At 39.9% G+C, this 15266-nt stretch overlaps 1 protein-coding gene across 1 annotated transcript in view; it reads right to left on the bottom strand.

The window, feature by feature from the left end:
• Positions 1 to 182: 182 nt before the first annotated feature.
• Positions 183 to 15266, bottom strand: part of LOC110446185 (protogenin B-like) — a gene marked incomplete at its 5' end in the record, with an annotated part of 38065 nt that continues 22981 nt past the window's right edge. The window contains 8 exons of the mRNA XM_021491206.1: positions 183 to 1679; positions 2204 to 2329; positions 5952 to 6090; positions 7381 to 7495; positions 8301 to 8471; positions 9488 to 9655; positions 12420 to 12547; positions 13836 to 14094. Coding sequence (XP_021346881.1) covers positions 1038 to 1679; positions 2204 to 2329; positions 5952 to 6090; positions 7381 to 7495; positions 8301 to 8471; positions 9488 to 9655; positions 12420 to 12547; positions 13836 to 14094 — 1748 coding nt within the window. The remainder of the gene's footprint in view (positions 1680 to 2203; positions 2330 to 5951; positions 6091 to 7380; positions 7496 to 8300; positions 8472 to 9487; positions 9656 to 12419; positions 12548 to 13835; positions 14095 to 15266) is intronic.

Below are 15266 nucleotides of genomic sequence, written 5' to 3'. Positions count from 1 at the left end.
GCCACACTCTAGGAGGCTGATTGCCACACTCTAGGAGACTGACTGCCACACTCTAGAAGGCTGACCGCCACACTCTAGAAGGCTGACCGCCACACTCTAGGAGGCTGACTGCAACACTCTAGGAGGCTGATCGCCACACTCTAGGAGACCGACTGCCACAACTAGGAGACTGACCATCACTCTCTAGGTGGCTGACCGCCACACTCTCGGAGACTGACTGCCACACTCTAGGAGGCTGACTGCCACACTCTAGGAGGCTGACTGCCACACTCTAGGATACTGTCTGTCTATCTATAGAATGTACTGTCACATGAACTTATACTAGAGAGTCAATTGTCATTCTAACACACCCTGGACATGTCTACTAGAGAGCCATGCATCATATCACACCCTGGGAGTGTTCTATGACTACAAAGATCTACTAGAGAGCCATGTGTCTTTCTATCACACCCTGGGAGCATTATGTCTACCTAAGGTCTACTCAGAAACCCTGGAAAAGACATTCCATCCTACACTTGGAGCCAGACTAACAGAGCCACATGTCATTGTGTCACACCCTGGGAGTGTTCTATAACTTTTAAAGGTCTCTGAGAGCCACATGTCATTGTGTCACACCCTGGGGGTGTTCTATAACTTTTAAAGGTCTCTGAGAGCCACATGTCATTCTGTCACACCCTGGGAGTGTTCCATGACTTCTAAAGGTCTTCTCTGAGAGTCACATGTCATTGTGTCACACCCTGGGAGTGTTCTACGACTTTTAAAGGTCTTCTCTGAGAGTCACATGTCATTGTGTCACACCCTGGGAGTGTTCTATGACTTTTAAAGGTCTTCTCTAAGAGCCACATGTCATTGTGTCACACCCTGGGAGTGTTCTATAACTTCTAAAGGTCTTCTCTGAGAGTCACATGTCATTGTGTCACACCCTGGGAGTGTTCTATGACTTCTAAAGGTCTTCTCTGAGAGCCACATGTCATTGTGTCACACCCTGGGAGTGTTCTATGACTTCTAAAGGTCTCTGAGAGCCACATGTCATTCTGTCACACCCTGGGAGCTGTGTTAGTTGAGCTATGTGTGTGAGGTAGGCCCATGCTTGGCTTCATGGCCAGGTTGGAGGTAGAGGAGGTGGCAGACGCTGGTCTCCACACATCGTCAGTATGGTCCATGCTTGAGGTTGTCGACTTGAACATCTGAAACAGTAGTTCGTCACTACTTAGCGTACCACCCGTTTTGCTGTGACCATCTTCCTCTAAATCAGAGTCCATGTCACAGCTATTGTTAATTTTAGTGTCATTTTTGACAATGGTGTTGTCACCCATAGGTGACACAGCAGAGTTGTCTCCCTTTGTTGACACAGTTGTGTTACCACCACCTGGGGGCCACTCTCTCGGGTAAAGTGTCTGGGAGTCTGAGGTAGACTTATGTGAGTTTTTGTCCATTTCCCCAGAAGTTGAACAAGCCCTGCCAGGATAAGGAGAATTATCTGTTGTGCTGCTTGGCGAACCAGTTTGGCTGCGGCTAATACTTTCGAGGGCGGGATCATAGTGAAGCTCTGTCGAAATGTTGTTGTCCTGGTTACTAGTCTGATCAGTGCCAGGCTCCACAAAAAGATTATTTCTGGGGTGAAAGGTGAGTTGGTTTCCATCCGTGTTACCCAGTAATAAGGCTGTCTGTTCTGGCATCTACAAAGAGAGAAAACTCTCATTTGACAACAATTCTGGCATCTACAAAGAGAGACAACTCTAAATAACAAACAATCTGGCATCTACAAAGGGAGACAATGCTAAATAACAAACATTCTGGCATCTACAAAGAGAGACAACTCTAAATAATAAACAATCTGGCATCTACAAAGGGAGACAACTCTAAATTAAAAAAGATTCTGGCATCAGAAAGAGAGACAAATCTAAATAACAAACAATCTGGCATCTACAAAGGGAGACAACTCTTAATAAACAAACATTCTGACATATAAATGGGAAACAACTCTAAATAAACAAACATTAGGGTATCTGCAAAGGGAGTCAACACTAAATTGAAAAACATTCTGGCATCTACAAAGGCAGACAACTACATTCATTTAAAGATTTGAACAAGCTGCTCCAGATGTCAGGAGTTACCTGCCCCTACTAACGTTGTGTTTAAACGCTCACAATGTTTCAGAACTCGTGATCTGACCACGGATTGAACAGAACTGCTAACCTACCGGTGTGGTGCCGTTCGGTTGTTTATGAGGTTCAGCCACAACAGCTCGTAGTCGCCCATTACCGTTACTGCCGCAGATGTAGATCACACGCCCATTTCCTGAGAACAAGGTCCCATTTCCTGGCCCCTGGAACACAAAAACCACATCAGAGCAATTAACACTACAACAACATACACATAAATCTCCAAAATAAGCTGCAGCTCATTTTCGATTTAAGTAAGAAATTCAAGGCTTATTATCGAAGCTGGACTGTTTTCAAGGCCTTCCTATTTTCGAAGACATTTAGACTGTAAGACATGTACGGCCTATTTTCAAGGCTGGCTTTATTAATTCATGAAGCCTTTTAAATGGTTCATGCCATAGTTACTTATTGCTAAAAATATTAAAAATTATTAACTATAAAAATATGTGTAAAGCAAATAACATTTTTTTTGATAAAAACATTGTTGATATGCAAATTCCACCATCTTGACAAGACGGGTTCAAGGCAGGCCTTGTTTTGAAGCCGGCTTGCTTTCAAGACGTATTTGGAAGAAACTTAGAGGCATATTCTCAAAGCTGGCCTATTTTTAAAAAATAGGCTTATCATCAAGATTTTTCGGGTATTTCATATCATGGCATGGGGTGAGGAAAAACCTACAAATAATTCTATCTGTAATATGTCTCAAAACAAGAGGCCCAGAGGGCCTGTATTGCTCACCTGGATATCTAAGCAATCATGGCAAAATATTCTCCATATGAGATCCAAGGGAATATGCCAGACCTCAAGGCCAATCCTTGTAGCATATCTGTATTTGATTTTTTTATGCCCAGCAATTTTATGTATGGTTATTGGGTGGGGATATCAACTGTTTCCAAGCTGTGACTCAGAAACTAGGTCCCTAGGGTTGTGGCCAGACCACAGTATTGATTCTAATATCATGACTGCATTTGTCTCTTTTTGCCCAGCATTTGTATATATAGTTTTGGGGTGGGGATCTTAACCGTTTCAAAGTTATGACCCAGGGGTTAAGTCTCCAAGGGTGGGGCCAGACCTTAGGGCCATCCTGGAAGCAAATGTACATTCCTCTCGTTATACTCAGCAATTGTATAAATGGTAATATGGTGGGGATCTCAACCATTTCCAAGTAAAAAAATAAATTTTGGCCCCACCCCTTAGCCCGGGGAGTCAGACCCACCATTTGTACAATTTTGAATTCCTGCCTCCCATGAATGCTTCCGACCAAATATGATCAATATCCATGGTATAGTTTTACGGAAGAAGTCCTTAATAGCAATATAGCCAAATTGCCCCCTTTTGGCCCAGTCCTCAGCCCCCTGGGGGGTCAGCCCCACCATTTGTACAATTTTGAATCCCCACCACCTAGAGATGCTTCAAGTCAAATATGGTTGATATCTATCTCTTAGTTCCAGAGAGGAAACCGCTTAAAGTAGTATAGCTAAATAACCCTTTTTGGCCCCGCCCCTCAGCCCCCACGGGGGTCAGTCCCACCATTTGTACAATTTTGAATCCCTGCCTCCCATGAATGCTTTTGATTAAATATTATTGATATCCAGTGCATAGTTCTACAGAAGAAGTCGTTTGTAGCAATATAGTCGAAATGCCCCCTTTTGGCCCCGCTCCTCAGCCCCCTGGGGGGTCAGCCCCGCCATTTGTACAATTTTGAATCCACACCACCTAGGGATGCTTCCAATTAAATATGGTTGATATCCATCTCTTAGTTCCAGAGAAGAAGTCGCTTAAAGCAATATAGCCGAATCGCCCCCTTATTGCCCCACCCCTCAGCCCCCTGGGGGGTCAGCCCCATCATTTGTACAATTTTGAATCCCCACCACCTAGGTATGCTTCCAGTCAAATTTAGTTAAATTCCAATAAGTGGTTAAGAAGAAGAAGTCATTTAAAGAAATTGTTGACGGACGGATGACGGACGGACGACAGACGACAGACGGACGACAGACGACGGACGCCACGGTATGGCATAAGCTCACCTTAGTCCTTTGGACCCGGTGAGCTAACAATCAGTTAGCATCACTGTTAGTAACATCACTTCGGTAACAATGACGTCAGATAACAATCACTTCGGTAACAATGATGTCAGATAACAATCGCTTCGGTAACAATGACGTCAGTAACATCACTTCGGTAACAATGACGTCAGATAACCATCACCCTTGGTAACAATAACGTCAGATAACAATCGCTTCGGTAACAATGACGTCAGATAACAATCACCCTTGGTAACAATGACGTCAGATAACAATCACCCTTGGTAACAATAACGTCAGATAACAATCGCTTCGGTAACAATGACGTCAGTAACATCACTTCGGTAACAATGACGTCAGATAACAATCACCCTTGGTAACAATAACGTCAGATAACAATCACTTCGGTAACAATGACGTCAGATAACAATCACCCTTGGTAACAATAACGTCAGATAACAATCACTTCGGTAACAATGACGTCAGATAACAATCACCCTTGGTAACAATAACGTCAGATAACAATCACTTCGGTAACAATGACGTCAGATAACAATCACCCTTGGTAACAATAACGTCAGATAACCATCACTTCGGTAACAATGACGTCAGATAACAATCACCCTTGGTAACAATAACGTCAGATAACAATCGCTTCGGTAACAATGACGTCAGTAACATCACTTCGGTAACAATGACGTCAGATAACAATCACCCTTGGTAACAATAACGTCAGATAACAATCGCTTCGGTAACAATGACGTCAGTAACATCACTTTGGTAACAATGACGTCAGATAACAATCACCCTTGGTAACAATAACGTCAGATAACAATCGCTTCGGTAACAATGACGTCAGTAACATCACTTCGGTAACAATGACGTCAGATAACAATCACCCTTGGTAACAATAACGTCAGATAACAATCGCTTCGGTAACAATGACGTCAGTAACATCACTTCGGTAACAATGACGTCAGATAACAATCACCCTTGGTAACAATAACGTCAGATAACAATCGCTTCGGTAACAATGACGTCAGATAACAATCACCCTTGGTAACAATGACGTCAGATAACAATCACCCTTGGTAACAATAACGTCAGATAACAATCACTTCGGTAACAATGACGTCAGATAACAATCACCCTTGGTAACAATAACGTCAGATAACAATCACTTCGGTAACAATGACGTCAGATAACAATCACCCTTGGTAACAATAACGTCAGATAACAATCACTTCGGTAACAATGACGTCAGATAACAATCACCCTTGGTAACAATAACGTCAGATAACAATCACTTCGGTAACAATGACGTCAGATAACAATCACCCTTGGTAACAATAACGTCAGATAACAATCACTTCGGTAACAATGACGTCAGATAACAATCACCCTTGGTAACAATAACGTCAGATAACAATCACTTCGGTAACAATGACGTCAGATAACAATCACCCTTGGTAACAATAACGTCAGATAACAATCACTTCGGTAACAATGACGTCAGATAACAATCACCCTTGGTAACAATAACGTCAGATAACAATCACTTCGGTAACAATGACGTCAGATAACAATCACCCTTGGTAACAATGACGTCAGATAACAATCACTTCGGTAACAATGACGTCAGATAACAATCACCCTTGGTAACAATAACGTCAGATAACAATCACTTCGGTAACAATGACGTCAGATAACAATCACTTCAGGTAAATTACAATGGAAAATGCAGTGATGCCTGAGGTCCTACCTTACTGTCGCTGTGGAGGTTTTCTGGTAACATGGGCGTGCTGACATCATTGGATGTCTTGGGAGGCTGGCCTGTCACTATGTGACCGTTTTGGTGAACATGAGAACTGGCCTGGTGCTGCGCCATACGGTTGTAGTGCCTACAGATAATAGGGATAATAATAATTTCGAGGTTCTTATATACCGCTTTATTACAACTTAGTTCGTAGGTCGTCTCAAAGCGGTTCACAAATTATTATCCGTGGTTATATGGCCTTTGCAAAACCAGTCAATATCTTACTCAACTCCCAGGGGAACATTCAGCGGGTGCTGCCATTTAGGCGCTCACAGCTAGCATTCATCAATTATAGCATTGCCCAACCACGTACTCATTTATAGCTGAGTATACTAGAACAAGCGGAGTAAAGTAATCTTGTTCAGAGATACAACACAGTGCCGTGACATGACTTGTACCGGCAACCCTTTGGTCACAAGCCCGGCATCCAACCACTAGACTACCGTGCCTCAAAATGCCTCAAACTTTCAATTTTTCCCCCAAACATCCATCTTCTTCAATATTTAAACTCTAATTTTTAAGCATGAGTCAATTAATGACATTTTAGAAAACGGATGGTAACTCCTATAGTAATGTAGGTTTTTCACTAACAGTAAAACCTTGTTATACTGCCACCAATGGTCCAGAGACATTTATGTGTTATAAAAGAGGTTTGGCAATAAATGAAGGGAAACGTAGAAAAGAATTCTTGAAAAAGAGAGAGAAATAGGCCTTAAAATATGTTGGCAGTTAATGAGGTGGCAAACGGAACGAGGTTTGATTGTATGTGATTAAGATGTAATTTAGTCCTCAATGATGAATAATTGAATAAAATACTGCACTTTATCTAGTAAAGTCAGAACAACACAAAGATAAAGTAATTATAAGGCAAAGGTGTCAACCTCTGAAACCTCCAATGAGGGAGAAAGTGCGTGAAACACAACTGAAACTGCTTTGCTCTATTTCTCTTCACCATTTTTGGTATCAAAATTTTTAAACTACAAAAAGCATCATTTGATTCAGACACACCTGTTATGATCATTACGCACACCCTGCAGTAACTAGGAGATCATTTGACCACAGGATGTAGATTTTGAGTTTGTGTGAGTTCGGACTTAAATGAGGGAGTTTCGAAGGAGATTGGTACATTTTGGTCACAATGAGGGAGTCTGCCTCCTAATGAGGGAGGGTTGACAGCTATGCTAATGGTTTCGAAATCAAGACAATAAAACACATCAACTCAAACAACATAGCTATGTTTGGGCATATTTCACAACGCCATACCAGAAGTCATGAATGAATAATTAAGATAACTGAAATTTGACGAGGGAAATATAAATGTGACACACTGTTAAACGTTAAAATGTGATATGTCAGAAAATAACACGAGACAAACCTTTGTTTGAGCAGGATGACGAGGATACAGATGACGATGCTGGAGAGACCGACGGAACAGCCGATGATGATTCCGAGTTTCTGGTCCTGAACCACTCCCAAGGGGGATTCCGTACCTATACATCAACACCAATAAATACAATGAACACACGTGTGAGATGTTACAAACCTACATGTTACACAACTCTACGTAATTTATCTGTATATTACACACAAGTACATAACATACCTGTATGTAATGAACCTTTATAATACCTGCATGTGATTCAGCTATATGTAACTTACCTGTACAAGTCACCTGTAGAGTAACACACCTGTATGTAACACACCCGTATGTAACACACCTGTATGTAACACACATGTAGGGTAACACACCTGAATGTAACACATGTGTAGGGTAACAGACCTGTAGGGTAACACATGTGAATGTAACACACCTGTATGTAACACACCTGTAGGGTAGCACACCTGTATGTAACACACATGTATGTAACACACCTGTATGTAACACACCTGTAGGGTAATACACCTGTATGTAACACACCTGTAGGGCAACAGACCTGTATGGAACATTCCTGTATGGATCTAACCTGTATAAGTATGTAACATACAAATGTACCTGCTTTTAACCTCCTGAATGAAGCATGCCTGAATGTTACACATCCTTATGTAACAATAACAAACTTGCATGTAACACACCTCCATGTAATTTACCATTTATGGACGCATATGTATGTAATATACCTGTATGGAACTGACCTGTATATAATAAATATGACAGTGTATGTAACTCACCTGTATATCACATACCTGTACGTTACTTACCTCTAAGTAACATACATGTGTGATATAACTCACCTGTATATCACATACCTGTACATTACCCACCTCTATGTAACATACATGTGTGATATAACTCACCTGAATTTTGGTTTTTGGGAGGGCTGTCAGGACTACAGGCAAGGGAACAGCCCTTTAGGATGACCTGTATGACGGGGGAGGATGGTCCGGAGCCTGCACGTGTACACGCCTTTAACTTAAAATAATAAGTGTCATCCGCCAGATTCCTGATCACAGCAGATGTAGAACTTCCTGTAAAAAAACACCAATATAATAATAATTCCAGTTTCTTATATAGCGCTTTATCACGACCTATTTTGTAGGTCTTCTCAAAGCAGTTCACAAATTATTATCTGTGGCTATAGGGGGGAACATACAGCCAGTGCTGCCATTTCGGCGCTCACAGCTAGCATTCAACAATTCTAGCACTGCCCAGAGCCAGGCGTCCTACCACTAGAGCCTGGCGTCCTACCACTAGAGCCAGGCGTCCTACCGCTAGAACCCGGCGTCCTACCACTAAAGCACAGGGTCCTACCACTAGAGCACAGTGTCCTACCACTAGAGCACAGCGTCCTACCACTAGAGCCAGGCGTCCTACCACTAGAACCCAGCATCCTACCACTAGAGCCAGGCGTCCTACCACTAAAGCCAGGCGTCCTACCACTAGAGCATGGCGTCCTACCACTAGACAACCATGCAACCTAACATAGCTCTAAACAATAGGAATTTTTTATCCAATTTTGAGCCAAGGATTATGGATGATAACATGTTTTATTTCCTTTTCCCTGTCTTTTATTTACAGACTGTTAATGATGTAGAACTTCCAGTCCAAAATATACAAGGCTCTATACAATAGGACGAGCTGAGTGTCGTACAGTGTAGGTCATGTAGTTTTCCCCCTATTTCCTTTTATTACAGACATGCAATGTGGGTAATTCACAATTCTGATTCACTTTACACATTTTTATCTAACTCAAAAGTACTTGAGGCATCATTCCCTACTAAATTATTTTAATATTAACACTGTTTAGTCAGTATATATTTAACCCTTTCACCACCATAGACCATAATAGACTAATCCCCATAAGTGCATGGAAGAGACTACTAAAGTTACTTGGGGGTGAAAGGGTTAACTTCAATCTCGCCGATATAGATTTAGGCTACAAAATCAGTCTCCTATCACGTAGATATATTTTCCAGCTACAGATAATAGCTATATAAACCCTAGAACCTGTGATAGTGAGAACAAACATCGGAATACAACCCACCGTTTTTACTTATTGAAGTCCAGAGGTCGTCACTAAGACTCGGCTCCTTGTTGTAGAGAATCACGTACGACACAATTTCTCCGTTGACTTTGGAAGGAGCCGTCCAACTCAGCCGAACCTTGTCCTTGGCCAGTGACTTGATCTGGATGTTACCGGGGGCAGTCGGAACTGTAACACAGGTAACATAATCACATGATAAGTAATCATTGACGCAGGTAACATAATCACATGATAAGTAATCATTGACTCAGGTAACATAATCACATGATAAGTAATCATTGACGCAGGTAACATAATCACATGATAAGTAATCATTGACGCAGGTAACATAATCACATGATAAGTAATCATTGACGCAGGTAACATAATCACATGATAAGTAATCATTGACGCAGGTAACATAATCACATGATAAGTAATCATTGACGCAGGTAACATAATCACATGATAAGTAATCATTGACGCAGGTAACATAATCACATGATAAGTAATCATTGACGCAGGTAACATAATCACATGATAAGTAATCATTGACGCAGGTAACATAATCACATGATCAGAAAACATTGACACAGGTAACATAATCACATGAACAGAAAACATTGACGCAAGTAACATAATCACATGATCAGAAAATATTGACGCAGGTAACATAATCACATGATCAGAAAACATTGACGCAAGTAACATAATCACATAATCAGAAAACACTGACGCAGGTTTAGCATTTAAACATGACAAAATATATATAAACTTTATTTATTTTACAACAATTATGAAACAAGATATTTCAACTTATATTAAACACTCTTGTTGGCCCGGATGTTAACCCGCGGGTGTGTGTGTGTGTCTTGTTGTGGGAGGAAACCGGAGTACCCGTAGAAAACCCACGTGATCCGGCAGGTGACCCCATACCTTATCACGTCCAATCGGATTATTTTCAGATAATTTGATTTTCGAAATTATCATTATTTCAATAATTTTAACATTTCTCTATTTATACCACTTCCTGCTTAAGGATGTACACCTCTGAGAAGTCAAAAATTTCCTGTATTAAACCCTTTTTAAATAGAGTAAATAGCATAGTAGAAAATGCAAAAAAAAACATATGTCCGTGTGCTCGTTTTTGTGCTATGATCGGTCAAAGATACCAATTTACCACAACATGTGATTTTAGGTGATTTTTGGGGTTTTGACCACTAGCTTGCAGAACAAATTCATACAATTTCTTCCAAGTGTGTTATCAGATATGTATAAATGTTTGTAGAATTGTTGAAAATATTATTTTCTTCTCAATTATGGAAGTAACATTTCTTAATCTCATTAATTTAACTCAAAAAGCCGATTTTAGTTACCCCTACCCCCTATCTTTTAATGAAAAAATACTATTTTTTACCATTTTTTTTACAGATTAAACGCTTGATATAAAAAGTTCTGGTATTTAACTTTTTTTAATATTCAATGAATTCAATGAAAACGTGTTTCTCTTTCTAAAACATCTACAAAAATGGGGGGTCAGTGTGTTTCTTTTTTTGTGCCATTATCATTTGTGTTATTTTTTACTTTTTTCGGGGTTAAAAATCAAAAGTGCTTCAGTTACACTAAATACGTAAAAAATATATCAATAATGTGTAATTTTCCAGTTTGTTGCATATTATTTTTATCATATTGAACATTATAAAGTTGTACAGCAAAAATGAACCTTCTACAATTAAAAATGGCGACACAATGACAATTTAAGTGATCAATCTAGTGCAAAAAAAGGTGAAATTTTTGCCTTTTTTGAAGCACAAGAAATACACATTAATACACATTTTCAAAATGGCCGCCGAATTGGTAATTTTTTTAAATTCTTGTAAAAAAAGTTCTACAAACAACAGGCATCTAGTTTTTTGACATATTTTTCGGATGCGTAATTGCTAATAAACTTGATCATAAGTTGTTAAATATTACAAAAACCCATTACACCAGATCAAAACGAGACTTGAACGTGATTGAAATCTCAGAAGAGTACATCTTAACTTGACATTACCTTATAATTAAGACTTCAATAATGTAAGCATGAAAAAGGGCTGAGTTCTATGCATTATGCACTGGTTTACCTCCTCCCATGGTCTGTACCATGGCAGGCTGTTACACTTACCTCCTCCCTTGGTCTGTACCATGGCAGGCTGTTACTCTTACCTCCCTCTTTGGTCTGAACCATGGCAGGCTGTTCCACTTACCTACTTCCTTGGTCTGTACCCTGTCAGGCTGTTATACTTACCTCCCTCTTTGGTCTGGACGATGGCAGGCTGTTAGACTTACCCCTTCCTTGGTCTGTACCATGGCAGACTGTTACACTTACCTCCTCCCTTGGTCTGTACCATGGCAGGCTGTTTCACTTACCTCCTCCCTTGGTCTGTACCATGGCAGGCTGTTACACTTACCTCCCTCTTTGGTCTGAACCATGGCAGGCTGTTACACTTACCTCCTTCCTTGGTCTGTACCATGTCAGGCTGTTATACTTACCTCCCTCTTTGGTCTGAACCATGGCAGGCTGTTACACTTACCCCTTCCTTGGTCTGTACCATGGCAGACTGTTACACTTACCTCCTCCCTTGGTCTGTACCATGGCAGGCTGTTACACTTACCTGCCTCTTTGGTCTGTACCATGGCAGGCTGTTACACTTACCCCTTCCTTGGTCTGTACCATGTCAGGCTGTTATACTTACCTCCTTCCTTGGTCTGTACCATGGCAGGCTGTTACACTTACATTATGTACCTCCCTCCTTGGTCTTTCCATGACTGTGACACTAACCTCCTTCTTTGGTCTGTTACAGGATTGGTTGGCTGTAAAACTTACCTCCCTTTAGCATGTAACAGCATTCATTGGCTGTAACCCTTACCCCTTACAAGGCCTGTTACAGGATTGGCTGGCTGTTACACTTACCTCCCTCTTTGGTCTGTACCAGGACAGGACTGCTGTAGGGGCCATGGAGGACCTTGGTATGGGAGCGGACAGACAGGTTGTACCAAGTAAACGTCTCCAGGTTATCCAGCACAACTCTCGGCTGCTCACTGTCAAAGTTCAAAAAATAAATTAACATGACCACCTTATAAGGTTATCAAGCACAATTCTTGGCTGCTCACTGTCAAAGTCCAAAAAGTAACAAAACTACTTTATCAGTCATTCATAGAATCTATATCAAGTGTCTATTTTACTATTTCAGAAATAAGGAAAAGTGCATCCAAAATTGGAATTTTACTAGCACAGTGTATCATAATGGTACAGTTTTTTTACCAAATGAATACTAGTACAGTTAAAATGACAAGAACTACTTTGCTGTGTTTGAAAAAGCTTATTTACTTTAAAATGTTATACATGTATGGATTAAGAACATTCTGAAGTAAACTTATGATTTGGGAATTTGAAGACAAAACTGCAAAGAAAGCCAATTTGAACCCAAAATAACTCTTCATGTGTGCCTAGATATAAATATTCTATATGAAATCATTAAATGTATATCATAATATCATAAACCCAGGGAAAATACAGATTTATTATAATTATCATAATTTCAAAGCAGATATATAATCGAAGTGTATAGCTATAATGAACTTTCGTTTTTATAACACAATTATTATGATTATCATTGAGTCTGGTGTAGAAGATATCAATTCTGTACCAGAAAACTGTCATTAAATTCAAAAATCTACAAATATCCTGCAAGGGGAGATAATCTGCTAATGATTAATAGCAAAATGGACATGATCTAATGATGATCAGCAAAGGGAGGTAATAGGCTAAACATCAGCAAAGAGAGATGTGCCCATATATTTAGGACTGGGAGGTAATCTATTATAGATGTCTAGCAAAGGTAGCAGTGTCAGTAGTGTCTTGTGTGACCAGTTTATTTCTATTTTATTCTGAATGTAGTAAGGTACTTTCGATATGAAGCAAAATTCAAAACAAAATATGCACGAAGTTTGGCATAATATATAATTTTGAAGACTGTGTGTTTCATATTTTTTGGAAAAAAATGTATTTGGTTAAAGATAACAAAGGATTTGGTCCTTCTTAAATCTGCGTCTGCATAACAATATTAATCAATTATAAATTATATATATGAGAATGTGTAGCTTGTGTCTTGTGCAGGATGAACTTTGCTATGACAGGTCACATACTGTTAGGATTAGACCATTTTTACAGAACACTGCTACCAAAGGAACGTAATCTACTAACATTACATACAGAAAGATAGTCCCTTGTCATGCCCAGCCAGGAAAGGAACTCAGCAAATTCTCAGCAAAGGGAGATAACTTTCTAGACTAATCTAACAAAGCAGAGGTGTGTTAACCTGCTCACCTCCTGACAGTGACCTTATGGCTATTGTTGGCGGTGCTGTACTGGATGGTGTAGAAGCTGATCTCCTGGGGAGTGTGAGGCGGACGCCAGGAGAAGGAGACCGTGCTGGAGGACAGGGGGTGGGGCTCAAGGTCTATGGGGGGAGGGGGCAGGGCTGGCATGTTTGGATTGTGTGTCTGAAACAGGAGAGTCACTAGTCCCACGACCTTATCGTCTGTACTCAGCACCATTAGGACGGCCTCATAGAACTTCTCAGGCTCTGCAAATACACAATGGATTTGAAGATACGGAAATTACACAATACTTTTCATCTCTGTTACATCTGAGCTAACATCCCTCCTTTTTCAAGAACCGTCAATGAGTTTTTCAAATAATTTTTTTTTTAAAAGTTTGCAATTAAAACCTTTTGAAAAATCCAATTGTATTGAAATTCTGTCAAAATACACAAGTATTTCCGTGTAAATTATCTGATTTACCCATCAATTATTTTACTGTTATTAACACTTTCACCCCTAAAATCACATTTGAACTCTTATGGTTGGAATAGATTACCAAGAAATGTTAGGGGTGGATTCATGGTAAACTTTCCACTGTCTGAATGGGAAAACTCAGATGAAACTTTTTTGAATTGCACAGGAAAAATATTGATCAATTTCGACAATCTATACCAGTAGCATGCATGACAGTTGAAAGGGAGCTATAATTCCGACAGAGTTTTCAACTAGTAATAATTGACCAAAGAATCGCCAAAATGTGATGCCTTAAGGATCTGCACACCAGGTGTTGCATAAATATATATATATTTGACCAGGAAGACTCCTTCAAGTGGTAAAAAGAGAAAACTATTAGCTCATTGACTCCTGAAATTCCATAATGAACTATTCCAACCTTTCAGTTGGAAGAGTTCAAATGCGTCTTCAGGGGTGTACTGTATGCGTTAATTATTTCTAATCTACGGATCATTAATCTTGGAAAATTAATAGCAATAGTCCTGGGATTTAGTGGTGCTTTTCCTAATATGATATTCATATGGCTGTGACATAAATAATGGTAAGAACCATTCAACCCCCGATGAAGAACGAAGCCCAAAAGCTTGGCCGTAGAGCGACTGTTGCTATATATTTTGTTATTTTCCCTGTTAGAACTTTGTGATAGACATGATATGGACATTTGTACCCACATAACAATAGTTGGATTTGATAAAGTACTTCACTAAACAAGAGGCCCATGGGCCTCAACGGTCACCTGATATATTTATACAGAGAGTTGATTTTGTTTTTAACATGAACAGAAATATTATTCAAAGTGACAAAAAACAATAAAACCACCTTATTCAATATCTAGCATACAGATTTCAGACTAAAAAGGATTTGAAACTAGCACCTCTGATTCTAAACAAGGAAAATGAAGAAATTTTAGCACACTGACTCC

Source organism: Mizuhopecten yessoensis, unplaced genomic scaffold, assembly GCF_002113885.1.
Source record: "Mizuhopecten yessoensis strain PY_sf001 unplaced genomic scaffold, ASM211388v2 scaffold2623, whole genome shotgun sequence".
Classification (NCBI taxonomy): domain Eukaryota; kingdom Metazoa; phylum Mollusca; class Bivalvia; order Pectinida; family Pectinidae; genus Mizuhopecten; species Mizuhopecten yessoensis.
This window is presented reverse-complemented; position numbering and strand designations above follow the sequence as displayed.